This window comes from Schistocerca gregaria, chromosome 1 (assembly GCF_023897955.1).
Source record: "Schistocerca gregaria isolate iqSchGreg1 chromosome 1, iqSchGreg1.2, whole genome shotgun sequence".
Classification (NCBI taxonomy): Eukaryota; Metazoa; Arthropoda; class Insecta; order Orthoptera; family Acrididae; genus Schistocerca; species Schistocerca gregaria.
In genome coordinates, this window is record NC_064920.1 from 534,067,345 (window position 1) to 534,088,892 (window position 21,548).

At 42.7% G+C, this 21,548-nt stretch overlaps 1 protein-coding gene across 1 annotated transcript in view; it reads right to left on the reverse strand.

The window, feature by feature from the left end:
* Positions 1–21,548, reverse strand: part of LOC126358740 (ionotropic receptor 21a) — a 227,825-nt gene that overhangs the window by 13,069 nt on the left and 193,208 nt on the right. Inside the window, exon 9 of the mRNA XM_050007578.1 lies at positions 17,038–17,046. Coding sequence (XP_049863535.1) covers positions 17,038–17,046 — 9 coding nt within the window. The remainder of the gene's footprint in view (positions 1–17,037; positions 17,047–21,548) is intronic.

Genomic DNA, 21,548 nt, shown 5'->3' on the forward strand with positions numbered 1-21,548 from the left:
TCATAATAGGAAATACAGTCATAGCCCAGTGACTCAAAATGATTCAGAAATTTTACTTGTTAGAATGTAATCAGGCGATGATTCTTCATCTCTGCAGTCTCGTGCTTTGCGGCAGTCTGCTAATCTGTACAAATAAAATGCCTCGTATTTTTGGGAGCGTTGTATAATCAGTCGCGAAACCGTTGTATAATCAGCCGGGAAACCTCAGATCAAGCGGATATTTGACTTTGATCAAATTTAACCTTCCGAAGAAGTAATGGAGCTCTTGGATTATTAAATGCAGGTTCGTATCCTTCCCTTCTGATTAATAACTACGCAATATATCGATGAATATCATAAATTCTCAAATGTCAAATACACACCTTTTGTATGAAGGAGCAATATATATATATATATATATATATATATATATATATATATATATATATATATATATATATCCCTTTTAATTGTACAATTTCGTATCAGTTATCTTTTGTCATAAATCTCAGTATTCAGATTACAATTCTTCAAACAATGCTCAGGCTAATCGGCACAAAGATAATCTCGGAAGCTCTTTTTTTTTTTTACCACCACCAGAGAGAGTACTACATGAATAATTATACGCTCATGGCATAGCTATTGTATGAAACTACTTTGCGCATGGATTCTACGACTATGAAGATAGAAAATTAGTAAACGTCATTCAAGGGTAGCATTGTATCAGAATAATTCATCGAATATAAAGAGATATTACAACACGATCACGACACGGCACTTGAGAAATGCTCTTAATGTGTAGCTCGGAGCAGTGTACCAAGTGGTCGCCGCAAGGTACTCTCTGGCAGCGGCTGATTTTAAGTGACCAGCAACTGAAATGCGACAGGAGACGCACCTGCTCTTTTCCTAAGCCCGTCGGCATACGGACCGTGCATCCGAACGTTGAGCGTGCCGAGTTTCTGACGTCATAGCGTGGAATAGCATGTTCGTGAGTCTCTCCGAACGTGCAGACCAATATCTGGCATGTCAGGTATTCTGAGCGTGCGTCTGAGCGTTGACCAATGAGATGGCACAACGCCACCTACGTCACACGCACGCCGTCTCCCTTCAGTACAGAGTTGTGAGGCGCCATATTGGCATTCATTTCAAGCCTATATGTGTATATGCCGTTTCTGAGCACCAGCTACTTGAGAGTCACAGGAAAACCCGTTGTTAGTTGTGCGACTCGTTCCAGTAAAATAACGAGAAACTTCATATTCGTGGCAAAAGAATTATTGTAACTTGCGTATTATGAGAATAGGCTATTTGAAGACGCCGACACACTGAAGATCCACCCAAAACGCATTTTCTTGGTACAATTTGTTATAATTAAATTTCAATTAGTAACATAATTATCTACGATTCACGTTTATAGCAAGGGGTAACACAATATGATTAAATGAAACGAGCGTCTATTTGGTTTAATGTAATGAGTAGCGTCTCTTTCCACTCGTGAATCTTTGTTTCTTTGTGGCGGCGGTGGTTCGCGTATTAACACTTCCAAAACTTTTTTTCCTAACATTCGTGTTTTTATAAGGTTCTGATACTTTATTATTAGTTTAATATAAGTATATGCTATCATATTTGATGCTATGTAAATATAAACTCACCTTTTTTTGAGGGGTGACTTTATTGGCTTAATCTACAGGACAGCTTGCGCTACTTGTATAAAGATATTTTGTTCCTTTTTCTTTTATGCTTCGTAATTCACATGTTGCAAAGTTTCTGCTACTGGGTAGGAACAGTGATCAAGTAAGACTGACCTTGGGGTTTTACTAAAATGTGTAACTGATGAAATAATGTTTATCTTATGCGGAGAAGTATTCCAAATTTGTACTCCGCTGTTTGTAATGGAACTTTTATAAGTCTCTGTCCTTATTGATTGGATATGGTACTTTCCTTTTTGTGGACGATGCAGGAAATGTGCGTTTTAATAGAGCTAACGTGGGAATTTATGCGCGCCCGTTGAGTAAACAGTGTGATTTACGAACTAGAAGCATCCCTCAACTGCCGCTGGAGGGCGCTGCGATCGCGTATACCACGTTGGGGCCCACGTACCGTATGCACAAGTCGCATCCTTCCTGAGCGTTCAGCAGCACGTTGAACTTGTCACGCGCAACGTTAACTTTCGATAGCAAGGCCCGTGTGCCGACGGTTTAAACGACAGCTGTTTTTGTTCCTGCAAGCTGTGTTTTTCCAACTGTTCTTGCGTTTCCTCCGTGTATTTCCTCTTGGCGTTTCTGTTAAACTCACTGCCGAAGCAGGTCGGGCCATCTCGTGGTCCGTTGTCGGTGCAGGCTTGAAATGAACCTACTGTCAGACTGCCCCTTATCATGGGGATCCCTGTTTCCTCATGCAAAGCACTAGTCGGGTAGCGGTAGGTGCAAGGCGAGTCGCAGAGCTCTCCCTTGCACCCCTTGGAGCCGACATATATGTGTATCGGCTACGTTCCCCCACACTGCAGCAGCGCATTCTAGCATTGGTCAGATCAGAGCCAGAAACAGCGTAATTCCCGTAGTGTGGAGGAAGCGTCGATTGTGGGTTGGGTAGGGGATACCGCGCCTTCAGACGACCACTCGCTTAAAGAAAAAAAAATGTTCTAAATGTGTGAAACCTTATGGGACTTAACTGCTAAGGTCATCAGCCCCTAAGCTTACACACTACGTAACCAAAATTATCCTAAGGACAAACACACACACCCATGCCCTAGGGGGGACTCGAACCTCCCCCAGGACCAGCCGCACAGTCCATGACTGCAGCGCCCTAGACCACTCGGCTAATCCCGCGCGGCCATTCGCGTTTCCCCGGACCTCACGGACGTGCGGTTTCCTGGTAAGGTGCCTATGAAGGGTTGCCCCCAGATATTTAGCCGTGCAAGATCATGGGATGGGGCCTCCCATGATTCGCAACGGCTGAGGGTCCATGGGCATTCTACGTTTCGTTATTACGACGGCCTGACTTTTAGTGGTATCAAATCTCAGCCGGAATTTCGTTGCCTCCTGTAAGCCGCGGCGAATGACGAAGACCCTTAGGAAAACAGCGTAGAGTGCCGTGTCATCCGCGTGTAGTTTGAGTGATACTCTCTTGGTGCGTGGCACGTCAGATGTATACAGAGAGTACAGCAGGGGCCCGAGCACCAACACCTGCGGCACTCCCGCTCTTATAGGCCTATTTGTTGAGACGCCGTCTTCGGCACGAACGTGGAACGTCCGGTCACGCAAGTATGACGCGATGGATCTGACGTGTGGCGTCGGAACCCCCAGTACAAAAAGCTTGTAGAGGAGGCCCTCGTACCACACGCAGTCAAAGGCCTTGCGCCCCTGAGTACTCTAGACGTTCCAGGGCTCTCTTCGCGCCCTCGACAGCACGCAGTAGTTGGTGTTGCGTGCTGTGGCCGTGCAGGAAACCGAACTGCTCTGCGGGAATCAGCCCCTGCCTGTTCATGTGCTCCCAGAGCCGTTTGATATAGAGTCTGTCCAAGACTTTAGATAGAATAGGGAGCTAGGGAGCAGACTTATCGGACGACAGTTTTGTGGAACCTTAGCGTCTTTGCCTTGTTTGGGAATGGCAACCATCTCTGCGTGTTTCCACGCAGAGGGGTAGTCGCCAGTCCGCAAACCGTAGTTGAAGGCATTTGTGACAGGCCGCAGTGCATCAGGTGGCAGTTGTTTCAGCATAAGAGCTTCCACCTGGTCACATCCGCAGGCCTTCCTGGTATTTATGGAGCGAAGTTGGGCGTCTACTTCTTCCTTAGTGATGGGTTCTGTAGCGTTGCCTGCATCTTCTGCGAGGAAAGTGGGCAGCCGTCGTTGCACAGTTTGTGTGTTCTTTTAATCTATACTATCCTCTATCGGCGTGAAGCTATCCGCAAAGCTGTCAGCCAAGACATTTACCTTCGCGTCAGAATCGTAGACAACCCCTCTGACGGACGGCTTGTAGAGGAGGAAGACGATGCCACTTTCTTAAGAACTGTTTGGTTATTCACAAGGCCGAGCCATCTTCAATACGAAGCATGGCTATTTTGCCTGCTCAGTTTTGATGCCTGTAGTTTTGCACGGCCACCTTTATCTCACGGCGCAGCCGGTTTAGGTGGCGTTTGGGGCAGAATTGCGTGTAAATTTCCATTCGCGGAAAAGCGTGTTTTTGTCCAAAATGGCCTGCAGGTGGAGACGCGTTTTGTAGCAGTGTATTTTAACTCGTGTTGTAAGTTAACCACGACCTCGTAACGTGCAGTATATCCGAGGAAACAGCGGTCGACATCTGCAGAGAACAAAATTCACGATCACTTTGATCATGGTGTTTAAGGGTAAGCTCTATGAGCAAACTCGAGACAGAAAAACTTCAGTTCCAGCGTTAAAAGCAAAACGTAATTTGTTGCTATCATTAGTCGCCTGAAGCTATCCTCTGAGACGCTACACGAACTGCCGCATTACCAACTGATGGACAGTCTTCGTTGGTACTTGGTTGCAGATTATAGGAGACACATTAAGATTCCAGACGAAAAAAGAATAAGTAGTAAAATAAGAGCAAATAAAAATGTCAGTACCATGATGGAAAATATGTGGCAAAGAATTACAAATAAAAAATACATTTAAAACAATTCATTGAATAAAAACGGTATTCAAACTCTTGTGATTAAATTTAGAAATAAAAAGGTTTCATGGAATTTTATGCGATTTGAACCTACATGGCATATTGATACGCTAGCCATTGCGTTAAAGCACATCACTGAGTGAAGACATCATATTTTTGACTGTGATCCCAGTCACAATGATCAATTGCAGCCTTAAAAAACTCGGTTTCACGCAATGTTGTGTAAAGCTTATCTAATGTAAGCCGATCTCTTTGATTATAATAACTGCATATCTGACGCTGAATCGCGTCTTCTGCGAAAGGAGCCAGTAGCTTTAGTTAGTGCTGTGTATGAAACGTGTGCATTTCATTAGCATCGTTATTTGCATGTGTTGCTTCTAGTGTGATTATCATGTATGATGAAATAGAAAATAAAAGTACCCCTGACACGGGATCCAAACACATCAAGAAAGAATGCCAGACAAGGGATCAGAAGCGAACTGAGCAATTGTTGCGACAATTTGGCAAAGGCGAACAGTTCGAGCGTGACGTTGAGCGCTCTCATTGGAGGAAACCAGTTCCAGTGCTTGACTTGTCAACTATCAAGTAACATTGATCAGACTATTCAATGTGGCAGTTTTACATGGAGATGGTTCTAATTATAGCTGCATGAGCTACTGTAAATGTCGGGCCTGAACTATGCCATGTACAACGCTACCAGCCTCAGTAAGTAACTGCAGTAGAATTACAGAGAGACCTGCTTACACCGTTTTACTTAGTGCTATGACTTACAGTTTTTTGTTTTCTTCTTTTGTAGGGGCATTCAATAAGTAATGCAGAACTTCTTTTTCTGAAAACAGGTTGCTTTTATTCAGGATTGCAAAAAACCATATTATTCCCCACTCGTTTGGCTACAAAATCCTGTTTTTCAACATGACCTCCGTTTAATGCGACACCCTTACGGCACCGGTATGTCCGCGTGGCCCCATTCTAGTGGTCTACGTCGGAGCAAACGTCTTGCTGCATTAATAACCTAGTCATCATACATGTATTGCTTCCCGTGTAATGCATCCGTCACTGAGCCAGACATAGTGGAAGTCGGAAGGTGCGAGATCCAGGCTGTAACGTGGACGGGGAAGAACAGACCAATGAAGTTTTACGAGCTATTCTTGGGTGCGCAGATTTATCTGAGGCCTTGCATTGTCATGATGAAGAAGTAGTTCGTTTGCATTTTTGTGGCGATGAACACGCTAGTTTCTTTAGTTTCCTAGGGGTAGCACAATACACTTCAGAGTTGGTTGTTGCACCGTGATGGAAGACGTCGAACAGGATAACCCCTTCAGAGTCCCAGAAGATCGTCGCCATGACTTTCAGAGAAGGGCAGCACGAATGGTCACTGGTTTGTTTGATCGGTTGGAGAGTGTCAGAGAGATACTGAAGAAACTGAAGTGGTAGCCTACTGAAGGTAAACGTAAACTATCCCGAGAAAGCCTGTTAACAAAGTTTCAAGAAACGGCTTTAAATGATGTCTCTAGGATTATACTACAACCCTCTACGTATCGCTCACATAAGGCTTGTGGGGCTAAGATTAGAATAATTACTGTACGCACAGAGGCATTCAATCATTTTTCTTCCACTCAAAACCTAATAACTGGTATACCCTCTGCCATGCACTTCACGGTGTGTTGCAGAGTGTATATGTAGAGGTAGATTTAGGTGCACCGGCGGAGGGGTGGCTTTGGACTTTTTCTTCTGAACAGAGACGGTGTTGCACCACTACATGGATTGCTGTTGTGTTCCAGTGCGAAGTGATGAACCCATGTTCCATCGCCTGTGACAATCATCTACAAAAAATTTTACAACCACTGTCCGCAATGTACCATGGTCCTTGTTCGTCAGTACGTGAGATCTTCCTGGTCTTGGTTTAACTGTGCCTGTTCCTTCGCATTTCCACTCCACAACCACATCAGCAATAGTATACTTTTGTAGTTTCAGAATAGGTGAAATGTCACTGATGGAATTGTTACTCACGTGACATCGAATGAGTAAGAACTTCAAAGCAACCAGACACATCAACATCGACGAGTTTGAAAGCCCAGTCTATAAGGTTTTTGTATGCAATGGTGCCGCGCGGTTTGAGACGCCATGTCATTGACTGCGCGACCCCTGCCGCCGGAGGTTCGAGTCCTCCCTCGGGCATGCGTGTTTGTGTTGTTCTTAGTATAAGTTAGTTTGAGCAGTGTGTAAGTCTAGGGACCGATGAACTCAGTAGTTTGGTCCCTTAGGAACTCACACACATTCAAGGGAAGGGCGGAACTTGTTGCCCTGCATGTCAACCTTTCCCACAGGTGTCGAGGGTCACGTTTGTTTACGCTTGTGGCCTGCAGTCACGTTAAAGTGTATATCGTATACTTTTGTAGGGATAGTGTTATGTAGCTGACGGCCCGGGGCCATAAACAAAGGAAAGTCCGAACGCTACGGGGAAGCTTGAGGTGTTAGGCAGTAAGCCCCATCTTTCTCTTGAAGGGCTGGCAGCGCACTAGATTGATCCGTGGTCCTGCAAGGGTAGAACTGACATATATGGTCGACGGAATCGCCTATCGCTTCTGGTGTTGGGAGAATTGTATCGACCATCCTAATGGACCAGGATTAGTATCTTCACTTGTTTCAAAACAAGGGGGAAAAATACAAAAAATGAGCAAGGACCAATAGAAAGCAAAGCAGAGCACACAAAACATTCGGTAATGCTGTCGCACGATTGTGTTCTGAGGCAGTACAGGCTCTACCTCTGCTGCTGTCTTTTGGAGCCATAGTTCAGAACGCCCTCCATCCGTAACTGCCACGGTGAAGTGTCTGGCGCCAATGGCTGTGGGTAAGGAAAGAGGGGGGGGGGGGGGGGGGAGAGATGGGAGAGGCGCGACTCCTCCCTATCTCTCAGAGAAAGGAAAAATATAGTGTATTCATGTGTTTTTCTTACAAGAAAACGATTTAAAGGTCAGTGTTGCACTGGTTTTTAGTAAGTATAGATTTGCCGAAACATGAGTACAGTGGAGCCCATAATAGACAGGATCAACGTTAGCAAAAAGAAGAAGCGGATATATTTATATAAATGATTTGAAAAAGATTCTAATATCTAATTGTTACAAGAGTTTGACAGCATTAAACAAAACAGAAAAGGATACAATTTATTTGAATAATATGTGTGAAAACTACAGAGGGTTTACTTGACACAGCTAGAGACTTTAGGCAAGAATTTTAAACACAAGGCTGAAAAGAATAGCACGATGTTTACTAATGTAAGAACAGGTCATACTTAGAAATGAACGACCAACAACTGATCCAGTTTTTATTTTACGACAACTTATTGAAACGCAGAGTTAATTTAACAAAGAGACACATAACGTTTTTATAGATTTTGAGAACGCTTTTGATAATGTGGTTAGCGAGAAGTTAGAGAGAATTATGGAGCACAGAGTTTACTCTTTACAGTTTATATAGCTATCAAAAGTCTGTATAGGGAAACACGAGTTGTTTAATAGAAGGTGTATATACAAAACAGGTACAAATAAATAAAGGGCTGAGATGAGGCTGTAGTTTATCCCTTACGGTGTTCAATATTTACATTGAAGATGTAGTTTGCAGACTGGATACTGGGATGAACACGGTGGTACAACTACAGAAAAATTCGATAAAACTAAAATCACTCCTGTATGCTGATGATCTTAAACTGATTTTTCTCAGGGGGGGGGGGGGGGAGGGGGATGAATAAGAAAAATGAATGTCTTAACCATAAAATATGTATAGAATATAATACAAAAAATATCTTCCAGTAATTCTTCTAGTAATTCTAATATATTCATTAAGAACTAGGATAGGAATTAATGAAAGAACAGTTAAACAGGTTATTATTTAGCGTATGGCTAATACAGACATATCACGAAATTAAATTACCTATACATATGTACATATTGACACACAAGAAACTTGAGTTTGTCTTTACAACTGTATATCCAGTCCTACAATCCAGCGCACTGCATCTGGAGTTGCTAGCAGGAAGTCCTCTTTCGCGCCGTGATAGGCTCGAATCCTGCATTCACTGACATTGTGGTGAACAGTCTGGTATGGAGCCCCGCGGTCACAAGCTGCATCAGGTAGCTTCTTCCACTTAAAGAGAGCATCCCTGCATCGCCCATGGCCGGTACGGATTCTGTTGAGAGTAGACCAGGTCTTGCGTGCTAAGTCGAATCCACTTGGACGTTTAGCACCTGAGAAGATGTTATGCAGGTGCACATCTGTCACTGCTTCCCACCGACCTTTCCATACTTCAAGAGGTTTGAAATTCTTAGCAACCATGTCAGCAGTATCGCACAGAGTTGGATGGCGTGATTTCAGTCTCTTGCGATTTAAAAGTGGCAGGTCGGTATGCACGGGTAGGTTAGAATTCCTGGAGATCTTGTGGAATTCTCTCATAAGGGCAGTACATCTGCGTAGATCAGGAGGCATTATACCGGTTAAGAGTGGAAGCCAATAAACTGGAGTAGATCTGATTGCGCCAGATATTATGCTCATTGTTGTATTCAGCTGGGTATCAACAAGCCTTGTATGATGACTGTTCATCCAAACAGGTGCACAATACTCAGCACTTGAGTACACCAAGCCCAGAGCTGAAGATCGCAGGGTGGTTGCTGAAGATCCCCAGGTAGTTCCGCATAGCTTATGGAGGATGTTGTTTCGAGTCCTCAGTTTTTGAGCTAAGTTAAGAAGGTGTTGTCTGAAGCATAGTGTACGATCCAGGATGACACCAAGATATTTTGGGTTCAAATTATGACGAAGAATTCTGTCTCTGAAACTTACTTCCAGTTTTACGTTCGCAAACTGGTTATTTAGATGGAAGCAACACACTTCTGTTTTACTCACACTGGGTTGGAGTCTCCAGATTTTGAAGTAATTATCCAACGCAGACAGGTCATTGGCTAGAATCTCTTCTGTTGTCTTCATTTCCTGGTGTTTTACGGCTAGAGCCAGGTCATCGGTACAGCAGTATTTTCTGGACAAAGTGTCAGGTAGATCAGATAGATATAGGTTGAACAGTAAGGGTGAGAGAAGTGATCCTTGAGGCAATCCGTTGTTCAGCTTCCTCTCTTTACTTATGTTGCTTCCAGTGACTACCTTGAACTTCCGATCACTTAGCATGCTGTTAATCAGTCGAGTCATTGTTCTGCAGGGTATGATGCGGAGAAATTTGTAGATAAGGCCTTCTCTCCACACGGTGTCGAAGGCGGCAGTTAGATCAAAAAAATGCCACAGATTTTTCTGCTTCTTTTGGTATCCTGACTCTATGAAGGATGTGAGAGACAATACTTGGTCGCAGCAGCTACGCCCTGGTCTGAAGCCTGCCTGATCAACTGGAACGCGCTACTTATTCTGTTATATATTAGCCTTTCAAAAAGCTTGTAGCAGCAGCTGAGTAGGGAAATGGGACGATAGTTTTCTACCTTGTTGCTGGGTTTGCCAGGTTTCAGAACAGATATTATCTTCGCCTTTTTAAACTCCAATGGAAGTTGACCAGTCAGCAGGATGTCAGTGAAGAATTCTGCCAGCCATTTCTTAGCTTTTCCTCCCATATGGATCAGGAATTGTGGATGGATACCATCGAATTCAGGTGTCTTAAGAGGTTTGAGGTCCTTCAGTCCAGAGTCAATGTCTGAAACTGTGTAGGGATAGGTATACTCATATGAGGGAGATAACTTCTTTTTCAGGTCACGAAGCTGTCGTCTGATATGTCTTGTATGTTTTTTGTCAGGAGGTACTCTTGAGGTAGTAACGATGTGGGAAGCAATTTGGTCTGGTGTTACCTCGGAATTTTTTCTGCATGCTGGTGCACTTAACTCCCAGTTTTCTCAGAAGACTCCATGCTTTCCTGCTCGAGTGGGTAAAGTCCATAGTTTCGACTGTTTCTGACCATTTCTGCCTCCGAGGCATGTCCAAGCTGGACAATAGTTAAATAGGTAATGTATTGTAACTATCTTTGTTGTGTACTTCTTCATACCCAACGGTACAGAGGGCTACGGAGTGTTGCAGCAGCTTTCGTTGTAGGGAAGCTGGGCAGGGGCAGAAATGATAAGCGAACACGTAAATACAGTAAACTGTAGTTTTACTTAACTTACAGCATTCTCCAAACGTTGCGAAGAAATTAAAAAAAAAATTCCAGCTACTACAAGAAGCAAACTAAAGAGCACCGTGCAATGTGAAGTTCCTTCTACTAATGCATGAGCGAACTGTCGAGAGCTGAGTAGGACTGAAGTGTACCGAAGCCTGCGAGTGAGATGGGCCGTGTAGCAGCCGCCGGCCACACTACATCGCGGCGGCAGAGGGCGCTCGCGGTCGGAGCCATTAGAAGGTCTGTCGGAAACGTGCGCTACCGTTGCCAGGTGTGAGACACCGGTGGGGGTAAGTAACGATGTGGGATATCACAATCTTGGATGTACAATATCGTACGAATACGAAGAAGGTATACAATTGAATAGATTTAGAAGCATCTGTGGAATAATGAACATAAATGTAAAGCGTAAAACACGGGTAGGAAGACGACACAAATTTTATAAAACAGTTGCATTAACAACTCCGTTACATGAAAATGAATCGTGAGTTTGGAGAAAAAGGCAAGAGAAACAAATACAAGATAGGCTATACAAATCAGATTTCCTAGGGTGGCGAACGGATGTAAAAGGAAAGATATTCGAAAGGAATTGAAAATTCGGAGTGTGAAAGAAAAGCTGGATGAAAACAAAAGGAAATACAATGAACGCCTGCAAAGAACAGATCCAGAGAGACTGCCATGTCAGATAAACAACTTTAAGCCAAAAGTGAAAATAGATCCTGGTAGGCCAAGAAAAAGATGGGAACGTTAACAGGTCACAGTTGACGTAATATGGAAATTTCAGAAGAAGAAGATGATTTTAGAAGTCGCCAAATAGGAGATCCTCCATGTAACCTATTATCCTATTACGGTGTATCGGTGTTATTGATGCTCACATTATGGTACCCTACAACCGATGAGCTTAACAGGTTTCAGCAATCGAAATACGGATTTTTTACAGAAATCCTAAAATACAAATTCGAAAGCTATGGAATGAGCAATATTGCGCTGCTGTTATAAATATGTCTTATTTATCAGAAAAGATAGGATTCACGTGACTTAAATTGAGCTTCATATTGAGTTCTACAATGTCATTTACAACTGAAGCGGAGTTTCAGTTTACTCAATATGATCCTCAGTTGGGGCTGTTAATCGAATCACATTTCGTCTACATAAAGAGCTTGTTGCACGTTTCAACCGACCGACTTTTCGTCGATAATCAATTATGAAATTATGTCACAACATCCACAAAAAAAGAAAAAGGTTCAAATGGCTCTGAGCTCTACGGGACCTAACAGCTGAGGTCATCAGTCCCCTAGAACTTAGAACTACTTAAACCTAACTAAACCTAACTAACCTAAGGACATCACACACATCCATGCCCGAAGCAGGATTCGAACCTGCGACCGTTGCGGTCGCGCGGTTCCAGACTGAAGCGCCTAGAACCGCTCGGCCACAATGGCCGGCCAACATCTACACCTGTATTCCACAAGCGACTGTAACGCTTGCCGTGGAGAGTACCAATATAATTTTCTTTCTTAATTATTCCCGTCACGGATGGCAGGCGAGAGGAAAATTTGTCGGTACTCTTCTGTATGAAACCGCGTTTCTCTAATTCATCGTTGTTGTCATTACGAAAGATATAAGATACCGAAATCAATATGCTTTTTGAATTATTTTGAAACGTGGGCTCTTGCAACCTCGTAAGCGACGAGTTTCTCCTAATGTCTCCCTCTGAAGTTAGCTGTACATGTTTGACAGTTTCACGCTGATTGTGTTTAAGGTGTGTCGCAGCAGCCCTTATAGCCTTCAAGAACTGCAGCAGAACATTTCGGATGAGACTGCCGCAATTCCAGCAGTCCAGCTTTGATCCGCCTTCAACAACTTGCTGACCAGGCCCAAAAAGTGTCAAGAGATCAATGGTGGTCACTTCCAACGTCTGCTATGGTCAGATTAGTACTATATTTCCTTTCGTTGCTGCTCGTCTTTGTACCATGGAACTCTGTTCTCCAGGTCACTTATATTTGCCCTCCACGTGTTTATATTCCCCTCCGCCTTTCACACTTCCGTTTCTTGCATACGAAGTATTTTCTTCCCATCTGAGCTCTTGATAACATACAGCTATGTCTCTTTAATCTGCAGGTTTTCCTAACTCTCGTGTATTTTTGTCGTAATCAAGATTACTACTGCAGGCTTTGAGAAACTGAATGCTGTCATCTGGTACAGTAGGTAAAGACATTTTGGCATCTCTTCTCATGACGATGGGGCAGTCGTATGTGATGCTGTTGTCTTCTTGCTATTTGATCAAGTTCTACACATGTTACGTCAGTGAAGTCTTCTTCCAGGAATATTTGGAATCCTACAGAAAAAAAAACCGGGCAAATGCGAGTATGATTCGCGTTCTGAGACTTCAGTACTAACTTAATTTTGTATAATAGGTAGTTGCACTATGGGTTTTGACGAGTGACTTTGCGAGTATCAAATACGTGATCATTTACTTAGCAACTTAATTTTTTTCACATAAATTTCAACTTGATAACACTCAACGTTCCTGAGAAAAAATGGATTTTAACAGACGGCCAAGTCATCCTACAAGGGTTTCGTTTTTAGCATTGGTGATACAGAACCCTAAAAAGTACATAGCTACATTTTTTTTTAAAAAGGTGGGTGTCTCATCTCGACAACAATAAAGTTAAAAAATTACTTAGGTGAGTGAGACAAATTTATTATCCTGTCCACTTTAACTTAGTGTGTTTAATCGTTCTGCATGTATTGCAGAAGGGATGTCCCAACTGGCTCGGCCCTTGTATGTGTGTTAGTCGAGCACAATATTACTGAACCTGGGACTGAGGACGCTTCGGTCGGCTTATCGTGAGTCAGCGCTTAATCGAAGTTGATGGTACAGTCCATGCAGAGATGACCAGAAAGCATTGGCAGTGCGGTGTATTTTTCTTGGTCAATGTCGTGGTTGAGTTGGAAATGGCAAATTTGTTGATACTGACAACTACTATTGGCCATCACTTTCTATGTAACGCAAAGCCATCTCTGGAACCGAGTTCACTGACAGTTTTCTGCAACGCTTCTCTAACCGAAGGTATCTGGTTTGTATTCTATTGTACTTCTAACACAAGCCAACGCATTAGCTCTCCAACTATTACTACATATTCCAATTTTATCTAAATTGCCAGAATATAGACACCTTAAGAATGTTTATCAGGAATTTATACGTTATCTGTAATAGCTATGACTGCGAGAAACATATAAATCTATCGAACATTATTGTCGGGGCGCGAAATATTAACCAGAGATTGGTTTCGTTGGTTGCATAAATCATGAAGAATGTGTCGATTCTTTGGGTTAATTTACTTTGTCAAGCAAACACTGAACAAATGAAACCAGTCTACTGGATGACAATAGTTGTGAAATGATTGACAGTTCAATAAAAAGCACCGGTTTCAACTTGTTGAAGATACGTGAGGCACGGGCACACGCAGAAATTTTCGCAAGACGGCACAGGATTTTAAAATTACCACTTTTGATGTAACTGATTCGGATAATTTTAAAAAAACTGTCGTTCTTCAGGAACTAAATTTAAAACAAGTACGTAAAACTTATTGTATCCGAAAGGATCGGAAGTTATCTTATAGTATGTTGTGCTATATATCTTCGCACCAGACTGTTGAATCAAATCCTTTCCGCAGTTGAAGGAGTGACAAGGAAAGCTTGGGGACACTATTTAGACACCATCCCGTAAAGATTCGCAACCATTTTGCCTGTAGAAGATCGTCGAAACCGCCGTCAGTCCAATGAATTACCTAAAAATTCCGTTAACAATTTCGCAGCAAAAACTACCAGTGTGTAGTGATTGTCAAGGTCACAGTATCTCTCGTCACGTTCGGCAATGTTAAATTTGCGATTTAGTAGAGTCGCAAGCAATCATTGCTATAAATTCGTGAGAATTCTGTAATAAACAAAAAACATGTCAGTAAATGAATTAAAAGCAGCCAACCATTTCCAACAAAAGGTGGTTTTATTCAACCTTTGACCATGGTTTCGACTGATGTAAACCCGTCTTCTTCACAAGCACATGTAACTAAAATTTCACATTGGAAAAACACCACATAACGAAGCGATCTGAAATGCTGTCAGCGCACCTGATTGTTTACATTAGTAAATATGCTGGCACCTCTGATCAGGGCTTGTCAAGTAAGAATAGTGGTGTAATTCTTCATGCTTTCCCGGCGATCTGTTGACATCTTGGATATTCGGGAATCCAGCCGGATGTTCGCGTCGTTCTCGCACGATATTTCAACAGCGTACCTCGCTGTCTTCTTCAGGTGCTACCTGAGACTCTCAGCTGTATTGCGTACCAAAGGTGGGCATCGAGGTATTAAGCAGTGGTCATAATGTCAGCGTTTGTGCTACAGTGGTTTATACATTTAAAAAAAAAAAAAAAAAAAAAGGAAAAAAGAAACGGATAAGTCCCAGTATGAGTTGCACGCCGAAGGTTCCGTACAAACGTATTTGTGTAAATACACTGAGGTGACAAAAGTCATGGGTTAGCTCCTAATGTTGTGTCGGATCTCATACTGCCCGGCGCATTGTGGGGACTCAACGTGTCAAGTCGTTGGAAGTCCCCTGCAGACATATCGAGTCGTTCATAACTGCGGAAGTGTTGCCAGCGCAGGATTTTGTGCACGAACTTATCTCTCGATGTTGTTGTTGTAGTCTTCAGTCATGAGACTGGTTTGATGCAGCTCTCCATGCTACTCTATCCTGTCTAAGCGTCTTCATTTTCCAGTACCTACTGCAACCTACATCCTTCTGAATTTGTTTAGTGTATTCATCTCTTGGTCTCCCTCTACGATTTTTACCCTCCACGCTGCCCTCCAATGCTAAATTTGTGATCCCTTGATGCCTCAGAACATGTCCTACCAACCGGTCCCATCTTCTCGTCAAGTTGTGCCACAAACTCCTCTTCTCCCCAATTCTATTCAATACCTCCTCATTAGTTATGTGATCTATCCACCTTATCTTCAGTATTCTTCTGTAGCACCACATTTCGAAAGCTTCTATTCTCTTCTTGTCCAAACTAGTTATCGTCCATGTTTCACTTCCATACATGGCTACACTCCAAACAAATACTTTCAGAAACGACTTCCTGATATTTTTTTGACTTCCTGATACATAAATCTATATTCGATGTTAACAAATTTCTCTTCTTCAGAAACGCTTTCCTTTCCATTGCCAGTCTACATTTTATATCCTCTCTACTTCGACCATCATCAGTTATTTTACTTCCTAAATAGCAAAACTCCTTTACTACTTTAAGTGTCTCATTTCCTAATCTAATTCCCTCAGCATCACCCGATTTAATTTGACTACATTCCATTATCCTCGTTTTGCTTTTGTTGATGTTCATCTTATATCCTCCTTTTAAGACACTGTCCATTCTATTCAACTGCTCTTCCAAGTCCTTTGCTGTCTCTGACAGAATTACAATGTCATCGGCGAACCTCAAAGTTTTTATTTCTTCTCTCAATAATATTTCATAAATGTTCAAAAAGGGTTCAAATGGCTCTGAGCAATATGGGACTTAACTGCTTTGGTCATCAGTCCCCCATAACTTAGAACTACTTAAACCTAACTAACCTAAGGACATCACACACACCCATGCCTGAGGAAGGATTCGAACCTGTTACTGTAGCGGTCACGCGGTTCCAGACTGTAGCGCCTAGGACCGCATAAATGTTCGATGGAATTCATGTCAAGCGGTCTGTATGGCAAAATCATTCGCTCAAATTCTCCAGAATGTTTTTCAAACCAGTCGCGAACAACTGTGGCCAGGTGACGTGGCGCATTGTCACCCATAGAAATCCCATGGTTGTTTGGGAACATGAAGTCCATGAATGGCTGCAAATGGTTTCCAAGTAGATGAACACGACCATTTCCAATCAATGATCGTTCTGTTAGACCACAGGGCCCAGTTTATTCCGCGCAAACAAAACTCACACAATTATGAAGCCATCACCAGCTTGCAGAGTGGCTTGTTGACAACTTGGGTCCATGGCTATGTGTAGCCTGCGCCACAATTGGACTTCAAATTCAAATGGTTCAAAAGGCTCTGTGCACTATGGGACTTGACATCTGAGGTCATCAGTCCCCTAGACTTACAACTACTTAAACCTGACTAACCTAAGGACATCACACATATCCATGTCCGAGGTAGGATTCGACCCTTCGACTGTAGCAGCAGCGCAGTTCCGGACTGAAGTGCCTATAACCGCTAGGCCACAGCGGCCGGCGACCCTTGGACTCTACCAAAAAGTGTTTCCAACTGAAATCGGGATTCATCTGTCCAGATCACCCGTTTTCCAGTCATCTAGGATCCAACCGACATGGTCACGAGCCCAGGAGAGGCACTGCAGGCGGTATTCTGCTGTTAGCAAAGGCACTCGCACGGACGTCTGTTGCCATAGCCCATTAACGCCCTAATTTCGCCACACTGTCCGAACGGACACGTTCGTCGTAAGTCCCACATTTCTGCTGTCATTTCACGCAGCGTTGCTTGTCCGTTAGAACTGACAGCTCTACGCAAACGCCGCTGCCTTCTGCCGTCAGCCACTGCGTTGCATGTTGTGAGACGTAATGCCTAAAATTTGGTATTCTCGGGACATTCTTGGCCCTGTGAATATCAGAATATTGAATTCCCTAACACGAAATGGATTGTCCCATGCAAGTCTGTTAATTCACGTCATGTGTCGTGCGGCCATAATCATGTCGGAAACCTTTTCACATGGATCATCTGAGTACAAATAACAATTCCGCCAGTGCACTGCCCTTGCCCTTTTATACCTTGTGGACGCGACACTACTGCCACCTGTATACGTGCATCTCGCTATCCTATGATTTTCGTTCAAATGGCTCTGAGCACAGGGGACTCAACATCTGAGGTCATCAGTCCCCTGGACTTACAAGTACTTATACCTAACTAATATTAGGACATCACACACATCTGTGCCCGAGGCAGGATAGAGCCTGCGACCGTAGCAGTCGCGCGTTTCCGGACTGAAGCCCCTAGAACCGCTTGGCCACCCCGGTCGGCTATGATTTTTGTCATCTTAGTGTAGATAGCACATTCATCCCAGGAACGATTATATCACGATTTTTGCCTGCTATCGATATCGATGCTGTTAAAATATCGTTATATGAGACATAAATGACCTCATATTTTCACTGGATTGAAGTAGAGGCTTAAATTTTTTATACACACCGTCAAGAGGTCGTAGACTCCAGAATGTGACATAAAAATGGTTCCAATGGCTCTAAGCACTATGAGGCTAAACATCTGAGGTCATCACTCCCCTAGACTCAGAACTACTTAGACCTAACTAACTTAAGGATATCACACACATCCATACCCGAGGCAGGATTCGAACCTGCGACCGCAGCAGCAGCGCGGTTCCGGACTGAAGCGCCTAGCACCGCTCTTCCACAGCGGCCGGCGAATGTGACATCAATTTCTATTAATTTGTCTACCTGTTCCTAAGAAAAAGGGGACTTAACAGACGGACAAACAGAAAAATGTTTTTTCATGTCATACGATTACAAAGTAATAGTTCGGATATTTTCCTTTACTTGTACTGTAATACCTTAACTCTTACCAAATTTCCTAATTCTTGATCAACGGAAAGTAACTTGTAGGTTTTGATGAGTGGGTGTCTTTTGAGTACATTGAGTTAGAAGCTTCAATCTTTTACTTCGCCAAGGGAACATAGGTCTTAGTATGTGCTATGAATCTCAACTTGATACGTCTACCCGTTCCTGACGAAGACACGACAGACAGTTAGTGATGTGAAGTGATCCTATAAGGGTTCCGTCTTCGCGAATTAATGTACGGAAACCTACAAAATGAGAAAAAACGTTTATATGCTCACAACTGTATAATACCTAATCGATTATACAGCTCAAAACAAACTTTCGCTTGGCAGATGAGATAACTGTACAGAAGGTGACAGGTGGGTGCGTATGAGGCGGTGTCGGCAGCTGAAAGAAGGAAGAGGTTCCAGCAGAGCAAGGAAAATATGTGGACTTCAGCAAGCAGTAAACGATCTGATATGCGTCGTGAAGAAGAAGAAGAATTAAAGTATATTCTAAACTATACTATACCCAATTTGTTATTTTATTGTAGCAAATGCTTCACGTAGGAATTCTTGTTATCATTTGTGGAGTTGTTTGACGTTTTCTTTGTTTTCAGTTCTTGTGGCAAGATCTAGTTGTTGATGCCTGGATTGTTGGCAATTTTATCTCACAAACAGAACTTAGCAGGACGCCTAGTGACTCGACTGAATGGCTTATCAGATAATGATATGTTAATAGGCTTTATCATGCCTCAATTTTATCTAATTTCTTTGTGAAAGACAAGGCTATCGCAAAGTGCAAATATCGCACCAAAGTACACTGACATCTGCTGTAGTTTAGTGCAACGGCAATAGTAGTGACGCAGATTTATTCCTGTATCGATACCGTACTGTGGACGTCACTGCAACGTGCTTGGACATTTTGTCGTGTAGCATGTCTCAAAATTTGATTACATTCTACTCGTGGATCAAGCGTAAAAAGAACCAATAATATCAGACAACAAAATTCCAGACGAAGTCAAAGTACACGTCCTACAAATATACCCTACACAGAATAGATAATTTAGAGAAGGAGTAGATTTTGGTAACAAAATAGTTCCTCTCAACTGCAAAATCTTGCACCCACTAGCGATGGATAATATACTAATCTGCTATTTCCCTGAGCTCACATCTCGTTCACATCTCGAGGAATGCTGAATCAGTGTTTCCGACAGACAGATGTGTAAACAGGAAGAACATAATAAAAATGTAGAAGAATCGTCATGATCGTAATCTACCGTTTCTTCATTCGTCGTCGGCGTTGTCGTTGTTACCGTGAAGCACCGTTATACCAAGAGGAAAGCCGCGTCGATCTTAGAGCAAGAAATACGATGTCCTTAAGCCATTGACACACACAACGGTCACGGTAGCACCTGATTCCAGAATAGCTTCATTAGTTAGGATCTACGAACTGTCCCTTCTTGACCAGGTCCCCAAAACTTAATTCGAAACGAGATCCCTTCAAAACAAATTGTCATAACGATCGTCTATAAAGGCTTCGTACAACGAGAAGAAATGTTACAGTTTATGGAATAATAACAGATACGACCAAACTGTCTTGTCTCTTCTGTTTTATTTAACATAACTTCGTTAACAGTTCCATTTAGCATTCACCACTCATTCACCGAAACCCTTTGATGAACAGTTTCGGTTGCTTGACACCAACAGTCAATGATAATGATACAGCTTTTCTCCTTTTTATAAATTGGAGCCCGCTCTCCGCGATATAATTGAAAAAAAAAAAAAAACCGGTCTCAATACCGCGTCGTTCGTGAGATGCGAATAGACTTATTCCGGAATTGACCACCCTGTAGGTGTACTCAGTTTAATGACCACACTTCGCTATCCGCGATTTCGTGCAACTAAATGTCCATTTGTTAGTCTGATTGTACACCGTAGCTATTTAAAACTCACCCCTATCTTTTTCACAACGCACAATTAGCACTTCTTTACTTGCTTTTTTTTCTACGAGTAAACGGAAAGAAAGACGCCGTATCATTGCTTAGTCGATATAAAGCAAAACACCTTAATATGCCAAATTTTACCTCTTCTTATGGGATCGGCTACCTCACTCATTAATTTACTACATATTATTTGCAATAACACTAAACAGGTATCGCCGTTATATTTTAATGGTATTCAAAAGCATGTTACGATTATGATGACCGACCAAATCGTAACAAATCGCGCGGCGTGCGTTTTTAATGATAACTTTATGCTATTCAAGTTCTGTTACAGCTAGTTTGACTCGTAATGTTACAGTAATATTAGCCGAAAGTGCCTATAGCTTATAGTACGTACGCTGCATGTAATGTGTGCAGTTTAGTGTACGTGCCTGCGTGCGTGCAGCAACAAGTGAACCAAAAAGAGTAAACTGTAACCAGAGCGAATCTTTCACTGTGCAGCAAAAAATGAGTTGATGTGAAACTTATTAGCAGATTAAACCTGTATACTGGATCAGGAATCGAGACTGGAACTTTGTTTTCGTGGAGGAATGCTCTACCGATTCAAATATTAATGCCCGACTCACAATGGCCCAGACAATTTCAAATCAGCACACAATCTGCTGCAGAGCGTAGATTCAATCTCGAAACAGTCCTCTAGGCTGTGACTAGGCCGTTTATTGAGAGTATCGTCTTCTTCAGGAGTTCTAGTCCCGCAAGGTTTTCAGGAAAACTCTGTGAAAAATTGCGAGGTAGGAGAAGAGTTACAGGCAGAAGTAAACAAATGAGGGCGTCTGGTTAGTCGTTCTCGCTTCATTTTTGTCTTCTCGAGACTGGATATAGTCTTGGAAACTTCTTGCCAAAGTGAAGTCCTTGGTAGTACTGGAGTTTCGGCCTGTATCCTCAATGTCGCACCTGCTCGATTACGGTAGCGGACATAATAAATGAACGTCAAATGAAGAAAAACTGAAGTGGCAAACAGTCGGAAAGCATGGTAATACTCTGGAGTCAATATTTCTTATCCTTTTTTTCAAATGACCGCACGCTGTATATCTGACATGCCTATGCGCACAAATCTTTACACTAACAGTTGCTCGACTTCATTCCTGCGAGGCCCGTTCAGTAAGTAGCCTAAAGCAATTTTTCTTCTGAAAGCAGGTTGGTTTTATTCAGTATTAATTCAACATGTCTTTTGGC